The 19,846-nt window shown below is 39.8% G+C and overlaps 1 protein-coding gene across 3 annotated transcripts in view; it reads right to left on the bottom strand.

The window, feature by feature from the left end:
* The window catches only part of LOC125696209 (vasoactive intestinal polypeptide receptor-like), a 32,595-nt gene that overhangs the window by 11,655 nt on the left and 1,094 nt on the right, over window positions 1-19,846 (bottom strand). Inside the window, exons 1-4 of one of the 3 annotated variants that reach the window (XM_048951634.1) lie at window positions 15,783-15,837; window positions 6,597-6,696; window positions 2,853-2,960; window positions 2,016-2,125 (exon numbers count right to left, since the gene is read on the bottom strand). In XM_048951634.1, the coding sequence (XP_048807591.1) occupies window positions 2,016-2,125; window positions 2,853-2,960; window positions 6,597-6,696; window positions 15,783-15,830 (366 nt within the window). In that variant the 5' untranslated portion in view covers window positions 15,831-15,837. Of the gene's footprint in view, window positions 1-2,015; window positions 2,126-2,852; window positions 2,961-6,596; window positions 6,697-7,738; window positions 7,786-15,782; window positions 15,838-19,846 lie in introns of those variants that run through there. The other 2 variants (XM_048951636.1, XM_048951635.1) reach the window with 2 other exon arrangements.

A 19,846-nucleotide genomic window follows, 5' to 3' on the forward strand; every position in this document is an offset into this window, starting at 1 on the left:
AGATATTAAAGACCTGATTTCGGTTTCTCCCTCCATCACTAACATGCTTTTGATTATTTATTATTTTTTTTTTTTTTAACTTTGAAGCCCTCATACATGTGAGCCAGGTTTCACAGCCCATCAGTGCATTCAAAATAGTCACCATAAAATAGTTGGAACATGTTAATTTTGTTAAATAACTACAATTTATCCTGTAGGTATATGTGGATTTGAGGATGCATAACTTGCTGCTGGGTGATTTGTGAATCAGCACACTTACATGAGAGCCATACTGTACTCCTTTTAAGCCAAGGGATGTTTCATGCTGATTTGAGCTATGGTTAAAAAAAAAAGGAATACAACTTGCATGTAGCAAGGTGAGGAAACCAGAACTCTGTGAAAAATTCTCATGGCGCCGTGAAAGTGAGAAAATGAAAGCCATGAAAGTAACCTCACTACCTTTAATTCCTTGGACAACTAATTAATCCAATGGCAATATGCACATTTTATTATAATTTACTACAGGATCCCTTGATTATTCAAAATCCCAAGAAAACAAGTTTCTGAATTTTCCTCCTTGGAAATGCAGCGGACACTTTGTTCTCTAATTGATCCAATCTCTGTTTCTCCAAAGACAGCATTTCTAGGTTGAGGCAATATATTAGCAATTTTAAGTGGATCCACAAATAAATCAGGTAACCCTGACAACGTAGGAATCATCCTGGTGTTTCTGAAATACTGCTAATGTTTTATATGGTATTTTCAAAACAAAGGCTCAAATTAGAAAACAGCTTCTTCAGCTGGATAAGGAAGTGTTTTTATGTGCTTTATATATTCTTCTAGGGTAGATAAAAATCAATGCTGTATACAAAAGATGCTTCACTGAAGATAAAAAATATAAAACAAGTAATCCTCATAGAACATAAGTGGGGTTCTTATCACCTGCTTCCTTCTGTTTACAGAACTGTAGAGCTTTTTGATTTTGTCTTCTCTTCATGGACCTTCAGGGTATGACTGAGATAACAAACTTGAAGAATTTTTTAAGTGTTTTTCTTTTCAGCTTCTCCACATAGAAGAGAAATATAAATATTTTTTGGTTTACATTTGGGGAATTTTGCTCCAGATATTTCTACTACCTATTACAACCATGCTTCTGTTCCCAATTTTATGGAAACTAATGGATGAATCCATCTATGTCTAGACTCTCTAAAGATTCAGATAATAGAACTATTAGTTCTGTGTTTAAGCAATTACTCCTTAAGAGCCAAATTAATGGCTTACACCAGAAAACAAAAAAAGCTGGAGTATTAATGAAGACAGTCCTATTCAACCTCTTGTCTTGATTTGATCCGTGGCTAATCACCTTTTTCCACTGTGGAGTCATGACTCTGACCATGCACAAGGATAAATTAGTCTTTTCTTTCCCAGACTGGAGAGATGCCCATTGCTTCTATCAAAATACCACAGCGAGAGGAGTGAGCTGTTATGATACAGGGTCTAGTGCATTTGTATGAGATGTAGGAGCCTTGCCCAATGCAGAATGGGTACAAGGAGTGGGAGTCCACCCTGTTCTCTCGTGTTCCATTTAGCAAAGATCCGAACTCACGAGACAGAGGCAGTGACCATGGCTTTAGAAATCAATACCTTTCAGCCACAAAGCAAAGCTCATCCACTGAAGAACTACCACCACCAATGCAGTGCGAAGCACTGGAACTACACTCAGTGATTTCCTATGGCAGGTTGGTAAGTCTTCCTTGGAAGATGATGTGGATTCAAATCCTATCTCTCAGAGAAACAAATTCTATTGGACAGGACAGGTGATCTAGCCACAAATCTATTGAGTAACACCAAGAGGAACAAAGGATGGAGAGCTTTATATTAAGCCTAATTTGTTACTTAACAGGTTTGAACTTAGCACTGAAGAAAGGTCATTTCTGAATTCTGATGGGCTCAGATATGTGGAAATATCTGTCTACTCAGCATAAACGAGAGATTGCATTTTAGAGACGTCCACAAACAGGAAATAAAAACCCCACCTGATCCTCAGGACCTTTGCTGGAACCTTCATCAAATCCACAGGCAACAGCATATGATGGGAATGGTTCTGACCAATATGCCTCCTTTGTGCAGTTTCTCTGAAGGAAGCCTTTAATGGCAAAACATATCAGAGAATTAATTAGAGGATGGGGATGTTACACTGGGTTTTGTTTGTTCGTTTTCTGCTGTTAATTATTTTTATATTTTGACAAGAAATGATTTTGATTCTTAAGTTTGGTCCTTGCCAATTTAGTCATGTTAAGTACAACTAGCCATACACAGTAAATAATCTGAACGTTTATTCTTTGAAAATTAACATGGATATTCCCGTTCATTTCAAGAAGTAGAATTTCATTTAGGTAATATAGACGTTCTTTCTGTAAATTCAATCTTCACACAGAGGAAATCAAATTATTAAATCTATCCTGCATTCACAACATAATTTATGTGTATGAAAAAAGCCCTGAGCCACTTGATCTAGCTTTGAAGTTAGATACAATTCTTGAACTTGATCCTGCTCTGACTCTAAACTTAATTTTTCATGACTTCATAAGTCAGTGATTCTATGATGTATTCCATTATAATAACCTCAGCAATCTAGTGCAATTACCCATAGTTTTTTGATCAAGGAGACTAGGTAATTCAGTACTGCACACGAAACAAAAAAGTATCGAATATCCACCATAAACCAAGATGTGTATGCGCATCATTACCCTGCGTTGGCTGACATTGGATGGCTTTGTGAATCATGAAAACGTGGAAGTTACTGAATCTGTAAGTACTAGAATTTATTTTTAAAGCATGTAGGGATAATAAGAATATGAAAAAAGTCTTGCCATGGATATTGGTGATTTCTTCAAAAAATCTTGGACAAGGAATTTTAACTATTTCCCCCACAGCAGCTCTAGGCCAACAGCTTAGACCATCCCAATCTCTGGCACATCCTGGAAAGAAAAAAAAAATGATTCTAAGTAAAGGAATTACAGAGTTGATTTGCCATAATGAGATTGTCTGTGGCTTTCCCACTTATATGTATGCATGAAGAAGAGTCACAAGAGGCCACAAAGCTCTACAAATGAAGGATTGTATTGCTTTCCTCTTCTTCTTGAGCGTATCATCCTTCACAAGTGCACTTCTACCTTCTGTTTGGAAAGAATGTACATGAAATTCAAGCAGACACAACCTGAAAGTCAAATCAACTGCAGCTGTTTCTATTGTCAAAACAAAACAAAATGGAAGTAATAAAATAAAAATATGGAATAATTACTAGCTCTTGAGATTTTTCATTAATGGTTTCAGAGTCTAGATGAAAATAATTGAAAAATCCAACATTAACTTCTTGATTTCACATCTAAAGTCTATCCATTTCAACTGACTTAAAAGAAAAACCCATAGAGGCTGAAATCCAGCCATTAGCCAACATTTTGGCAGTGGACTTCAACAGGCATTAGATCCATCCCAAAGCAAGAGAACTTCTCTGAGCATCTTCTGAAACAACCATCATCAGGAGCAGCCCTGCCTGGTTCTTAGTCGTGGGTTCCCCACACCAGAGGTGGCTGACTGAAGATACAGCACCACGTGTCCAATAAAAAGTGCTATCAGAAGTTACGGTTAATCATGGCTTTGTCACTGATGCCTCACATTGAGACTCCAGCTGCCGTCATGCAGTGGCTTTTGTCAAGCAGGTGTGGGTGCAGCACAGAGAAATTACCAACTACGTAAAGGTGCCCAAAACAATTAAAAAAAAAAAAAAAGCCAGCATCATGCTGTAGCAGAAACTAATCTCCAGGCAGTTATAAGGCAGATATAAAACAGTGCACAAGTTTTATTTGGGAGGTGTTATTTTCTTTCACCGATTCTTTTGTTTCCTCTGTGACTGATGAGAAGGCAAATCTAAAATTGTCAGGAGCTGAAATGTGGAAGCAATATTACTTGCCTGTAGCAAAGCAGAGTTCCTCTTTGGCTTCAGAAAGGAGAGTCTTGAGAATTTCTCACTAAGTTATTCTCACACCACCCTCTTGAGGATGAAATTCCTGCTATCCCCAATTTGCCAAATGGGAAAATAGAAGCCCCAATTCATTATCTCTAATTTTAATTGTCTAAAATACATTAGCTAAACTTAGCCATTTTCCCCCTGCAATCAGTGTAAAGAGACAGGGACTTCCAGTGGATGATTCATCCCACATACTGGTGCATCCCTTCTGAGGACAGGATGAATCACTCACTGCATGTACTCAGGTCTCTCTGGTGATTATAGGCTAGGCTGCTAATTTGCAAATGAACAAAGTTAGGTAAGCTGAGCTCCATATAGACAAGCAGTGGTCCACACATCTTAGGAGAAAAAGGGTCCCTCTAAAAAGCATTCAAAAATCATGAAGGAGCTCTAGGATTAAAATGTAGCCTATTTAATAATGTGGGATTAAGCAACAGATCCTTGTTTGGGAACAGAACTGGGATGTTTTCAGTCTCAAATTGGGCTCCATTTCCAGTGACTTAAAACTGATGGCTAGGCCACAGAATGCAGAGAACACTTCACATGCTGAGGCTTTCAAAGGACTAATGAATGGCAGTCACCTGAGACTCCATATAGACAACTGTAGTAGCAATCACATCAATAATGTTGACATCATTAATATTTCAGACTGCTTCAGTCATTCTTTCCTTTTCAGACAGCAGAGAAGAGTAGGCATTTTTAGGGTGCGATTTGCTTTTTTAGAGCTTGATTCAACTGACCTGTTTTACCCACATCAACAAGAGAGGAATTATATCCTGGGTCTACTGATGAAACTCATTAGACACTGCTGTGTACAACGAGAAAAATGGGTAACAACTTCAGATTAAAACCTCTGCAATGTAGATGAATCCCACCTCTGATTCCCTTCTGCGAGGAAGTAACTCTGTATGATTTGTGATCTTTCAGTTTATTTCCTAAAAACTGAGAAACAAGTCAGGGACTTCTACCAATGACATAAGTACCATAGGTACAACGTTGAGCATGAACTGCTTTTCCTGGTCTCGCATTTCATTTCAAACTATTCTGAGAAAGGGTATAAAAAAGCAGAAGAGATTTTTGTTAAATTCTTTATATCTCTAGAGAATTCATGTGGAAAGGAATCACTAGGAAAAAAAAAAAAAATCACACTTGGAAAGATTCAAGAATTTTAAATAGTTTAACAGGGATTTGAGGGAATTGTATTTCTTTTAGTGGCTTTTACTACAAAGAAGATTCCAGAATCACAGAATCACCCGGGTTGGAAGGGACCTCAAGGATCATGTAGTTCCAACCCCCCTGCCTGGCAGGGCCACCAAACATACACATTCAGATCAGGTTGCCCAGGACCCCGTCCAACCTGGCCTTAAAACACGTCCAAGGACGGGGCATCCACAACCTCCCTAGGCAGCCCGTTCCAGGGCCTAACCACTCTCCTAGTAAAGAACTTCCCCCTAACATCCAACCTAAATCTTCCCTCCCTCAACTTGGATCCATTTCCCCTAGTCCTGCTGTTGTCAGCCCTTTTGAAGAGTTTACTCCCCTCCTGGGTGTAGGTTCCCTTCAGGTATTGATAGGCTGCAATGAGGTCACCCCGCAGCCTTCTCTTCTCCAGGCTGAATCATGCAATTATTTTTCTGTTGAAGAAAAAAATACTTGGAATATTGTTCTCTACCTTTCAAAGAGGAAAAAGCGTTCAATAAATCACGGTGGAAGATGCCTGGTTTTTACCAGAGTTTTGGGGGGGACTTTTAGTGGGCATTCCCAGCACAGAATCTATCCAGGAGGTATTCTGGACTTGATGAAAGGGGTTGAAGGAGTGAGAGGAAAATAACAATAAGATAAAATTGATGAGAACTAGAAGAATGCCAGGTACCAAAGCAATTGGATAGGCTACAGAAAAAAACAGAATCGTGGAATCACCAAGGTTGGAAAAGACCTCCATGATCATCCAGTCCAACCTAATCTCAAAAAAAAAAAAAGAAAAAAAAAAAACCCCACAATATTTTGAAGAAATTGGGATTGTATTTGTTTTTTTTTTCCTTCTAGCAAATAAAATTTTCACCAAAATTTAAATGATTTTCAACATAATATACTAAAAACCATGCTCAAACTATATTCTCTGTAAGCTTCTCCTATTTCAATGTTGTTTTTTTTTTTAAATAATTCAAGTATGATTTTCCTACCCAAACTATGCATCTAAATTTTTCAGAGTACGAACTAATCATCTTACTCTCATCCTGTAGATAGTAAAGAGAAATATGACTGTAAAGAATGATTCATCACATCCTAAAATAAGCATCTAAGCCAGAAGCAATGAACAATTTTCTATGGACATCTACCTTCCTCCATTGACTGTAAGGGAATCTGAGAAGACACATCCTGACTTAGACATTGAGCTTTTAAAGATGCCTAAAAGCTGATGGGGTAAAGCTCCAGCCAACAGGAGAAGCACTTCATACCAAATAGGAGTAGAGGATAGGAATGTAGATCAAATTGTGACCCAAAAGAACAACTGATATCTTCACACCACACATCAGAAGTGATACAATTCATATTAATATCAGATCTTGGCCATCAAGACCATTACCTTTAAGATCAGGTGAAACAGATTCGTTCCTTTCTAAGCACTCTGCTTCTTCTTTCACCACCTGCTGGAATATCTTGCATTCTGGATGGATTCCCACAACCTCAATGAGACAAAGACAAAACAACCAGGAATTTCAGCGATTACCAGAACAAACAGAGCAGGATTTCTTTCCAGTTTGTAACTTAGGGTTTGTAATTTGAGGTAAAATATTTTGCAGACTCAAGCTGAAGATTTTTCTGCAAACAGGACACGTAAATGGCAGAAAGATGGACAGAGAGGAGAAGGAGGCTGTGTTCCTGAATATATATCAGTTTATATACATGTGCGGGTATGCATCCCTGCTGGGATTTTCCATGGTAGCACCATTTATGTAACACCTTTTCTTGAAGTTGGACGTTTATACTAGATCCTCCTTATATCTGCGTTTTTCACAAAACTTAAGTGCTCATTTGCACTTCAATAAACAAAACTAAAGCCCAAGTATTTACAGAAATTAGAAAAAAAACACTTGATCATAGATGGAACTGAATGATTACATGATTTTGTCACCATACTTCCTGAGGATGTGCACATAGGTACTACTGCCATTTCATCAGATGAGGAAAAGAAAAAAAACAAAAGAGTTACTTCCTTTTGGAGTTGAAGGAATTACATTATTTCTCAGATAAAGATACCTACATTTGATCAGCTAAGTAGATTTCCAATCATCAACCAGCACTGCTAACTGGGTCAATTTCTTATGTACAGATACTTAATGTCATTCAGGCACTCTCAAATATTTTGCTTAGCCTCCCTCTCCTACTCCGAAAACTTTCAGGTCCTCTGTAGACCTGCATCATGTCTGTTCTCATTGTGAAGATGCTCTTAGTAGACTAGAACATCTGATAATGATGGCAGGTACATCTTCAGGAACCATTAAATTGAGAAATTCTATATTGCTGGTGCCCACGTGTGACTTTGTTACTCAAGCTTCTTTTGCAGTCAATAGAAATCCATGGGATGTTTCACTTATCCAGGGAGGATCAATGACATTTGGGGTAACATAGGTTATCCCAAAACTTTTGTTGTACAATCAGTAGGCGTACAAAGGTTAGGCTAAGTAAGATTGTCAAGATAGAAAGATAATCTAAATAAATGCTCACCGGTGTCATAGGCTCACAGTAAACTCCACAGAGAGCAATCTGGTGGTAATCAGCTCTTAAATGGGATCTAGGAGAGGTGGAGCCAGGCTCCACCCCTTCTGATAGCACAGGTGAATTGCCTTCACCTGTGCTCCCAGGGCTGACTCATTGGTTGCCTCAGGTGGTCAATGGGAGGTTCAGGCCATGACCAACAGTTCCCATACACTTGTGTAAGCCCTGTGTTAATTTTGCCAGACCTATTAAAAATTTCAAGCACTCTGTCTGGGTTGTCTTAAATAGTTCTGTGCATGCATGTTTAAGCAAGTGAATCAAAGTCATTAGAGTCAAGAGAGCCTAGAAAGCACATCAGCTATGTTCAGACAAATGAATAGATCACCAGAGTCTTCACTGGCTATAGTGGGATCTTCATGACATGGAATCATGGAATAGTGCAGCTCTAATGCCAGCTATTCAAAATAAAGCCAAAGGCTTTGAGAGCACTGATTTTAATTGAAATGATGGATTGAAGGATTTCTGAGAAAGACTGTAGGCCATTCTAAACCTCTAATGACTTTGAAAACACAGCGCAGATGAAAACATTGCTGCTTTATTGCCTTTTCAGTCACTGGAAGTTGATTTATTGGCTTTCAGAATGTTTTCAGTCAGTGGTGGTACTGGAAGCCATGTAGACTTTTTTTTACAAGATTATCTGCCTAAAGGAATAAAAAAGTAGGAACACAAATTTGTCTCCAAAAACCTTCAAAAATTGTGCCTACATTTGGGTTTTAAAGTAGCATGGACAAAGCACATTTAATTATGGGTCTCTAGAAATGGTTCATACATCCTAATATTAGAACAGAAACAGGATTAAGGACACTGTATGAAAAGAAATTTAAGGCATTGTTTTTTTTCAGGCATAATATCCCTCCAGCAGTAATTTGAAATACATTTTATAAATCAGCATAAGTTATTCTTAAAATAGCACCTCATGCTGTTCTACTGTAGTAACACGACTCTGAAATGTAATTTTTCAGATTTAATCCGAGTCCCATTTATCACTTTACCATTTAAAATGCATTTCAGTTGTCTACATAACAAACAAAAAGTCTGAGTAATAGTAAGAAAATAATTACTACATAAATCCATTACTTCTGCTTATAGGAATTGAGTCAGGCAGACAGAAAGCAAGTCATTATTTCATTTTCTGAAATTCCTAGATCCTGCTGCTGTTAATGAGAATTTTTTTTTTATGGATTATTCTTAGGCTTGATGTTTGAAAGTTACAATATCTATAATATTGAGTCCTCTGGCAAAAGACTTGAAAAGCCAGAGCACAAAAATGAAATCAAAACCAAGAACGGAGAATCAAAATGCTCTTGAGATAAAAGCATTTGCGGGTAGATGGGTTAACTTAACACTCCTCTTCATACCAGAAGTGTAGGGAATAGTAAAAGCAGACAAATAATTACTAATAAAAAGTCTCAAAGGGGGAAGAGATACCTTTTTCCAAAGGCCAACTTAAGCAACACACACAATGCTCACAAGTGGAACTCATAATGAGGAACAGAGCAATTGTGCTCTCCCAAATGCATTGTCAAATGGGGAACATGTGTGCCAGAATGCCTGCTGCCTAAGGGAGGAGGCTGCATCTCCTTTTTTTCTTCTTTTGGTAAATCCACACCTGCTGAACCAGTCCCTAAGTCACCATAACTCAGAGCTGCACTGTAGTGAGTGGAGTGAAAATAATTTGCAGTGGTCGCAGAAGACTGTGTTCTACCTATAGGGAAGTTGTGTATTGGTTTTAGACATGACAGAGGACTTACTGTAGCAGAACAGATCCCTAGACCACGTAGTCTTGACTCTGACAGCAATGATCATCAGGAAACATAATTTTAGGATTTATTTCAGAAATTTTTGAACAACTACTGCTGATGTTCACCATTGGTGAGATTGCAGTCAATGCCTCTGCTGTCAATGGTTTACCAATTAATTAGCATGTGCATATTTTATTTGATTTTAAGGGATAGGATTTGGGGTGAGGGTAGCTGTACTTATCAGAACCAGAGTTTTTGTTATATGCCAGTGCATAGATAAAATATTTCTGATAGTCTGGTGGTAGAAAATCAATATCAAGTGCAGTTACAGAGGTAACCTATGGCCTGCTCTACAAGAAACAAAAATGAGGATGGTGTTGTCAAGAAACACTATTGAAGCCTTACTGAAAGTAACAGAACAAAAAAAACCAACAACAACAACAACAAAAAAAAGGACAAATGATGAAATGGTGCATACACAAGAAATTAAACCATTTTACAGCTACAGAAAAGCAAAAAGCCTTCTGGGTGGAACATTACTTGTGATTTGTCAGGTATGGTTTACTTATTTTTTTCTTATTCTCACAGGGCCTCAAGATAAAAGTGCCTGTTGATGCTCTAAACTGTGTCTGCAGTGGTTAGATGATGGGGTTTTCTAGAAAGTAAAGGGCCCTGCATTCCTTGTTTTGCCAGTTCAGGGACACAGTTCTGCAATTTTGGATAAACCTTCTATAACCACTGAGCTCTTGCAGGAAAAGAGTTTCTCTTTTTCACCTTATAAAGGGGTAATTTAGGAGCCAAAGCCAAGATGTTTAATCTGATAGAGTCTTCATTGCCATGGTAATAAGCCAAAGAGGCTGGTTTAAAATGGTGCTTCGGTGATCATTTCCTGCTGGCAAGGCAATAACCTGGCTTTGAATTTACTGTAAATTCCATTATAGAGTGTCTTCACCAGAAGGCTTATACAGAAAACTCAGCTGTTTCATGCAGCATTGTGGGCAGCACTCAAAGGAATGAGGTCTTGCATCGCTGAGCCACTGAGCTGGCTTGAACATCAGCAACCAGTCAGAGCTCACAGGGGTGTCTTACATTTGAGTTCTAACCACTGAAACAGTCTTGCCTGGAAAAAAAAAAAATAATCAGAAATGAACATGAAAAAGTTACTTATGACAAGATAAGGAATGTTAAAATCTGAGACAGTTCATAGAGCCAGATTTTAGATTTGTAATTACTCTTGAGCAACGTTTTATTAGCATAGAATCATAGAATCGTTATGGTTGGACAAGATCTTCAAGATCATCTTGTCCAACTGTCCACCTACCACCAATATTGCCCACTAAACCATGTTCCTTAGTACCACATCTGAATGTTTCTTGAACATCTCCAGGGATGGTGACCCCACCACCATTCCAATGCCTGACTTCTTTGGGGAAGAAGTTGTTCCTAAATATCCAACCTGAACCTCTTGCAAAATCTCTTGCCAGTTAAAAGCATGCGTTTTTGAGAGCCCATCCAAAGATGGTGCTTGAAGGCTGTTGCGGAGGTAGAGAAACCGTAATTCAGATGGCACATAAGAGACAAATCTTCAGTCATTAAAAAGTCTATTATCACACGTAGGAAAAAATAAGGATGAATTCTATGCTCTCTAAAAATAAGGAAAATGCTGGAAAGCTGGGCACTAATATATTAGTCACTTCTGAAACTGCAATTCAGTGGGATAAAAGAGCCAGGAGAAATTTGGTAACACTTCACCTTTTTTTGAAAATTCATTTAAAAAATGGAATCTGAATTTCTTGACAAGATAGAAATGTTTGAAGAACCTGAATGGTCTTTTTAGTGATCTGGTTAGTTTCTAATGCAGTCCAAATCTAAAATCTGAAAAATAGATTATGTATCAAGTCCATAAATCCTTCACTAAGAATATTCATCACTGCTTTTTCGATCTCTGTCTCTACAGTTTGCATTCATCTCTCAGATCTCCTCTGAAATTGTCTCTGTACTCCCTGTTCTCTATATCTGTGCTTCTCCTTTTCAGCTTTTCTGATACAACTCTGATGCCTGAATATTTTCTCCTACATTCAAGCCAAAGTTATCTGTCATTTGTATCATACAGACTCCCACCTTGGGTAAATTAAAAGTTACCTGGTATTTTGTGACACAGAAAGCCATGTTCAAATATCCTGCATTCCCTGCCTGGTTTTAACTGCGCAATGGTTTTGTAACTTGGCCAGTAGTGTAGAAGACGCAGTTCAGAGAATCAAAACGTGCTCTAAAATGCATACTTTTTTTCTTCAATGTTGAAATGTTGATGAATATAATAAGCTCATAGGATGAAAGGCGGCTCACAAAAAGATTTGAATATGCTTCTAATCACTGAAGAAGTGAAAGGAATCATCAGGCATTTTCATAAACTTCTCAATCTGTTGCATACAGCTCATCAAAACCATCCATCAGGCCTGATTCTCTCCACCTGCCTGACACTTTTCTTAAAGAGCCAAATGATAATTGGGTTGATCTGAGACTGCAGCCACAGGCCACATCCAAGTGAGAGATGATGTCCCCATGCACTCCAAAAGGAGCTGAGGCAAACCTACAGCTCCGTAAGCTCCTGCTCATTTCAGTACCCACTTCATCATCACTGCAGTGAGGATTTTGCCATCCATTGTGACCTATCAGTGATGCCTGTGTATTATAACATGGTAAATTAAAAACCTGCTTTCCTGTGCATCTTACTGTAGGGAACTGCTTTAGCAATGGGATTGGATGGGATGATCTCCAGAGGTCCCTTCCAACCCCAACAATCCTGTCATTTTGAGACAGAATTCCATTCTATTGGAAAATTGGAAGAAACTATTAAAAAGTAGCTGCAATTTTTTACCATCAAAGCTTAAATGTAAGTGTAAAAACCAGCCAGTGTCCACTTTTTTTCTACCATATCCAAAACCCGTTTGCCATTTCTGATTTTACTGGAATGTCACCAACAATGTGTTTGGCTATCATAGAAAATCCTGTCCTTAACTTGAGAGTTCTGACACAGCCTCGATCCTCAAAACTTTCAACCCCAAAGGTAAAGTCCTATTTCCAATCTTTCTCTTCAGCCAGTTAAATAGATTATTGCAGGAGTCTTTTTGGCTTAAAATGACTATCTAGAGGGTATTTTCAGTGTTTGTTTCCTCTTTCTAACTCGATTACCTATGGAACAAGAGAAGATGAGACACTGATTGCCTTACAGTCGTTAGAGGAACATCTCTTCAAGATTGCTTTTAAGACATTGGAGTAATGCTTGAATGCTCCCCTGTGTATTGGATTGTATTTATGGGACTGTATTTAACTGCATGGCCTTGTACAGAACAGTGTTTTTTATACATTCATATCGGTGTACGGTCAGTGTATGTGTATTAGTGTTATGTACCTATCACTCACAGGTAATTCTGTATGTGACAATACAGATATAATAGCTTATTTTGTTTGTAAACTCTATGTAATTAGTATTATCTTGAGGAAAATCAAAATGAGAGTGCGTTACCAGCATAAATTTGATAGACCTTTAATTACTACCAATACGTAAAGAATAGAAGCATGTTACTATCCTTCCATTCTGCTATTTCTAGTGCTTAAACTAAAGAGAAATTTCTCCATTGCTGTGTGTAAAGTGGGTTAGCCTAAGGGTGGGGATAATATCACCTAATCCCAAGGAACTGAAAGCTGGATGTTAAAGTTAACTGGGAATCTCACTCCACCAAAGCCATAGCTATTGCTCTTTGAGCCTTTCTACCCTTTCCCAGTTGTATGAAGAGACTCAAAACGAGTAGCTTTAGACATTAATTCCAAGTTTTTGATGGACAACTTTGGATGATTTATTCAAGCTTCCCTTGATAATCAATGAAGGCAGACAGACAGTTCAAGAGAAGGGTTTCTCCTACCTCTCTTTGAGGACACAGTCTCACCATACAGAACCCGTCTCCCTCCATTAGCCCCCTCCAGAACAAAACACCTGAGCTGCTCCTTCCATCCCTCCAGCTGCCTATGGATGGGGAAGTTAAGGTCACTGGATCCTAGAAGAAAATTGCATGTCCCTTAAACTCAAATTAGTGAATAGTAGCTATGCCAGGAATTTAAGCACCCAGCTCCCTTTTATTGGGAGCACAGCTCCTCGCCATGGATTCGGATCTATGTGCCTACTGCCTCAGTGCTAACCCACCTCTGTTTCCATTCTCACCTCCACTCATTAAATCAGACAGAAGCCTTTTCCCAGAAATGTGAAAAGCTGCTAAGTGTTTGGAGAAGAAAGCAGTTCAGCTCAGCAGGATGGATGGCGAATGCAGTGTTTTTTCAGTGCCTCCTCGTCTTTTCCCTGAGATTCTGAGATCTTTAAGACAGGAAAAGTCCTTTTTATGCATTTCAGCACCTACTGCTCTCTGTTGCTTGTCACTTACAAGCAAATGATAATTTTTAATGTCAAGGACTACTCTCCAAGGCACAAAGGAGCTCTTGTGACATGCAGATCTCTGTGGAGCTGATATGAGCAAGAAATACCTCGATACATAGAGGAAGTTTTCAGGATTACCCTTCTGGTTTATTTTCACATCTGAGTGAAGAACTCTTTGGAGAATCTGCACTATGATTATTTCTCTTCTCTGATGTGTTCCTTTGACACGTGATAAAACTGCTTGCCCCAAATATCCAAGGATCTCTGATCCTCTCTGACAACTGGGCTTTGGGTACAGATCTCCCCACTACAGAACTCCCACTAGCCCACATCTGAGGTGTGCAAGCCACTGAATTCAATGGCTGACTCTTCCCAGACAGAGTTCATGCCTGACCAATAACTCAATCACAAAGCCTACATGGAGCATTCAGTTTGTCAACCTGACATTTGTCTTCTCTCACCCCACCTAATAAGGCATTTATGATGGGAACTGACTGCTGCAGTATGCTGAAGTGTTAAAATGCGTGGCAGCCCACAGGTGTGCGTGATACATCAGGTTAGCTCTGCTCTGCAGACATCTGCAAGAATACACTGTGCCAATGATATGTGTAAAAAGGGCCATCCAGCTGCCGAAGGCACTCTACCTGTAGCAGCAGGATGATTCAGGTTGAATAATAACCACAGGTAACAAGATTTATGTAGCAAGAATCCGCATCGTAACGCTTGCAAATAAAACTGAGTAAATACAGAGAAAAAGTGAGTGTTCCAGAAGATGGGAGGTAAGAATGAGCATCTTTTCACCTTTTAAAAGTGAAGGGCAGAATCCAGTCTGTGACCATCTAGCATTACTAGGAAAAATCAGGCTCTATAGGAGCATTCACTGCATCTGTCTTTTGCAGGACAAGATGAAATGCCTCCAGGGAAGGTAATGGTTTCCTCACTGACTACAGAGGGAGCCTGAATCCCAGTCTATGCTAAATATTTAACTCCAATATGGCTCAAGGTAGAATTAATGAGCCCCCAAGAATCACACAGGAAGGTCTGCAGACAACTCTTTGAGGCCAAGGAAGAGGAGATATGACTGTACTTACACCTACACCTGCTGTGGCTCATCAGCACAGGCAACCCCAGCAGCTGGCAAGGGAGGGACGTACACACTCTCTGTACATGTCCCTCTGCTCATCCATCTTCCCTGATGCTTAACATTACAATCTCACCTGCTGCCTCCAGCACACAGCAGACACGAGATGCTTCGTGCTCCTGCTTGGTTAGAAGCAGCTGCCTTCAGGAGTAAAAACACCAGTGCCCTCTCAAAGAGATAAATATGCCATACCCATCAGGAGAAAGTATTCTTTTCTAGTTATCCTCCCCCCTCCGCAAAGTAGCCTTTCATATGGCAAGGGAGACAGGAAACTGTCCCTTCCTGTCCCTCTGAAGCCATACTACACCTGTTCTGATTTAGGATTGCTTTTCTATCCTTTGGAAACTGCACTTTTAATCAACAGGAACCGAAAGACGTATTGATAACATTTTAAGGTTTGAAAACTATAATAATAATAGTAACAGAAATTAACCTCCTTACTCACAAATGTGCTTTATTCCTCCTCCTCTTGCTTTTTCTTTTTCTTTTTTTCCCCCTCCTTTCTCTTACATCTCTTTCCTTCTGTCCACTCCCCACTCAAACAAAAGTTAGGCTGCCTCTGGATCAACCCCCCCACCTTGATTTCCCCCCACGACTGCTCGTGGTGCAGCGATGGATCCCTCCAGCTGCGGGCAGCAGCCAGATGTGCAACGCCCTGCCTCCATCCCGCCGGACACTCACCAAAGGCAGCAGCAGCAACCAGCACAAACTTCGCATTCTCCGCAGCATCCTCCCCTCTTCTCTCTCTGCCGGGGCTGCCAAATGCTTCTCAGCCCGCCCACACCTGCCCAAGACCCGCCCCGGAGCTCCTTGTTCCTCCCTTCCCGAGCACCGGCTCCTTTTTTGAGAGACCCGACAATTGCAACGCTTCGTGCAACGTGGGGTCAGGTGAAGGGAGGGACGCTCTCCAGCATCCTCTTTTGGGGTTTTGGACCCACCTCTTTGAACTTCTGCAAAAACGTGCAGAGCTGGAGCACCCAGGGCAGGTTTGGAGGCAGATGCTCCCTGTGCTATAAGTGATGGTGGATTCAGCTCTCCTTCTGTGCTTGGGGATGCTGGTAGTGGGTTCTGGAAGGGTCCACGTTGTGGCATTCCCTCTGCATTCTCCATGAGAGAGTTTTGGCATCTAGCTACCCTCAGGTGGGAGATCTCAAGCCCCAACAGAGGATTTTCCCCCCTAGGCTTCAAAAAGGCTTTTTAAAGACTTTTTTTCTTGATCAAACCAAAGGAAACAGAAAGGATAAACAGTAACATTGAAATTTCAGAGTTCACAGGACCTGAGCACCGGTTCTGGGTTTTGCCACAGAAAATACTGCACCAAGTTACACTCAGGAGCGAGAATGATGAGCATAACAGAAACATTTCTTCTTGGTAAGATTGAAGTGCTGCCTCATATTCCATTTATTACTCATTATTTCCCAGTGGGCTTAAACATTATTTGAGGATCACCTAGGCTACCCCAAAAAAGGCACTTAATATCATTTCTGGAACTCCATATTCCTGCAGCTGTCTTTGTATAGAGGTCTTTAAGTCCCATGACTTTTGCCGGCTCTATGTAGATATTTCAGATATGCAACGTGCCTTGCCTATGCTTGGGCAACTGGGTCATGTCAGTGATACCTATTAATTTCTTTCTTTTTACCTTGGTAGTCCTGACCACACTGCTCTCTGCAATGGGAATGTGTGGACTGTTGTATTAAAATAGTGAAATGTGTATGTTTGGTATCATTATCTTAGACATGCATATAGAAGAAATTTGCATCTACAATCAAATAGTACTGCCAAATCCATGCTGAATGTGCACAATAAAGATGACGACATAAACAGGCATTTGTAGGGTAACAGTGGTAACCCAGTTCTCCTCTTTTCTTTATGTTTGTCTTTCAGTAGTGCATAATGTGATCTTATTGCTCAACTGCTACTCCAAAATCACATTGGTTATAAAAACAAGTGGTTAAACATCCCAAAAATCATTCAAAGACTGATTTTTACAGTTTTTTCCTCATCTCCAGTGGGTGAGTTGAAGCTATGGCCAACTCTCATCAGTTAATAAAGTTAATAATTCTTACCCAACAGGAAGAAAAATGTAGGCACCATTACACGAGGCAGGCACTGCATAGTGTTATTAATTCTTAATTCTAACAATTGTAGAAGAAAATGAAAAGTAGAGGTCTGACAAGATAAGAAGAGATCAGAATTCCTGCTGAATAGAGTTGAGCGTACAAAATCACAGAACAGAACAATTTGGTTCAAAAGGGACCGGCAATGGTCTGATCCCAGCCAAATCCTCCCTTCAAAACAGGGCAAATTTCAGCATCAGGTTGTGTCACTCAGGGACTTGGTTGCCATCTTTAAAGCATATTTCTGTCAAGTCTTTCTACAAAAATCTAGATGCAATTAATGAATATCAGCATGAGATTCCAATCCAGAATGTCCCATCAGGATTCCATTGTTTCAGGCCTTTCAGGTCGTACTAATGGAGCCTTTTAGGTCATGACAACCAGCATGCCAGTCTGGAATAGAATCAAATGAAATACAATTTTGTGTTTGCTTTTTCTTTTTGGAGGGTAGGGCCTTGACATGTGCAGTCATTAGCAGAAGGTATCGATCTCTCTGTGCTTCTTTCCCCTTATATTTCCTCTCATCCACCAGGTTTTCCTATCTGATCCCCAGCATCTACACCACAGGCCACATTCCAGTCCTTGAACTTTTAACAGACTAGCTGGAAACTCCTCTTTGCATGGCTTGTTGTCCATGCTGATACAGAAAATAAAGCTCTCGCTGGGTTTCTCTAACATGTCAGTGTAGCTAATGTTGGAAACTTCACTTACATTCAAGTCCCTGAGTTCCTCACTTATGTCCATTCATTCTTAAACTAAAACCTTATTTAGGAATCTAATTTCTGTTCATCACATTCATACAAATTATTTGCTGGACTCTGCTGCTTTTCTACTTTTTAATCACAAAATGAGTCCTCCCATGGTAAATCTACTCCGCACACTTTTATACAACTCTGACATGCATTAAGATGTCCTTTGAGAAAGTCAGAGGGGGATCTAATCACCACGTCCATCTGAAACTTAGACAAGGGAGCAACAGACTTCTGATTCTTCCTAATCCCCATTACGGATGTTCTGAATCAATTAACGTCACTTAACCTGAATGACTTGACATTTACTAAGCTGCTTAGAACCTTTTGTAGGAGCTGGAGGATACGGATGCTCTTGTTACCATATGGTGCTACCTGAATAATGCTTTTCCCTAACCAAAATCCTTCCGAAATGCAACAGCCTTTCCTCTGGGTGCATACACAAATGCCTTAGACAACGAAAGTGCAGTGCTCCAGCAGCAGGTTGCAATATGAGCCATCAGCTGGGGAAAAAAGGTGAGTCTACTGACATTTTCAAATAGTCTTTTGATGAATCTGACTAAATGCACACAACAAAAAGCCCTAGAGGTATGGGGAAAAGGCTGCAATTACCGAAAGTGCAGAATCCACTGGTTAGACAGAACATGACATTGCAGAACAGCCTATTGCAACTATAATTAAAAATAAAAGCTCCACTGTATTCAGAGACTGGTGGGTATACAACAAGGATGGAAGCATTATTTCAGCTGGTGATCTCTGTGGTGTTTAGGGGAATGCTAAGGAGGAAGATAAAACAGCTGGGTAAATGGATTGTTATGGAAGTGCCACAGAGAACTCTGAATATCAGAAAATAAGTACATTTTCCTAGTATATGCTAGCTGTGCTATTTACTTGCTATTTTTCCTGGGTAAAACTGATTCCTGCTGTGTCCCTGGGTTCTGGATCCTACAGTCTGCTACCTTCACCCAGACTGATCACAGGGACATTGGGCAGAGATGCAGTACTGTTTTGTTTTCTTTCATCGTCACAGAATCGCAGAATGGTTGGATGCATGTCATCCAACCTCAATCTTCCCTCCCTCAATTTAAAACCATTTCCCCTTGTCCTGCTGTTATCTACCCTTTCAAAGAGTTGATTCCCCTCCTGTTTGTAAGCTCCTATTAGGTACTGAAAGGCTGTCATTATGGTTTAAATAGGGAATGAAGCTCTATCCTATCCCCCAAATGTGTTGCTACATTGTTTCTCTATCCTGTTCTTTCTGTCCCTACTGGCTCTTGTCTTCTTTTTGGTGTGTAAGATCCCAGAAGCAAAGGATCCACTGCGCTTCATGCTCTTCAACACTGAAGATATACCACATGTTGACAGATCCTAATGCATGGACGTGTCAAGAGCTGTTGCATTTTAATCTACTACCAATATATTGCAGGAACACGGAGAAACAAAAGCAAAAACAAATCAACAAATAAACAAACAACTCATGAAGGATTTCTTTGGGTTTTAGAACTCAGCTTGATGTTCATAAAAACCTGCTCTGATGTTAAAGAGCACAGCACCCTTTGCTCTTACTTTCTTATTACCCCTATTTCACTCCATCTTTTTATATGATGGCTGAGCAGGTTCTGCATCTCTACGGTTAAGCAAGTTCATGAAGAATTCACACAGAAAGTAGTTTTTTCTGGTTTCCCACATGTTCTACAAATACCTCTTCTGGCCCAAGAAAGAAGTAATTTAGGGGTAAGAACAAGCAGCAGAAGGGAACAGATCTTCCTGCTTCACCTAAAAGAAACATTTTCTACTTGGTATTTGTACCTCAGAAGTACTTATATACAGAAACAAAGTCCATTCTCACTATTTCTTCCCAACAATCATAAAATCA

Source organism: Lagopus muta, chromosome 7 (assembly GCF_023343835.1).
Source record: "Lagopus muta isolate bLagMut1 chromosome 7, bLagMut1 primary, whole genome shotgun sequence".
NCBI classification, from domain to species: Eukaryota; Metazoa; Chordata; class Aves; order Galliformes; family Phasianidae; genus Lagopus; species Lagopus muta.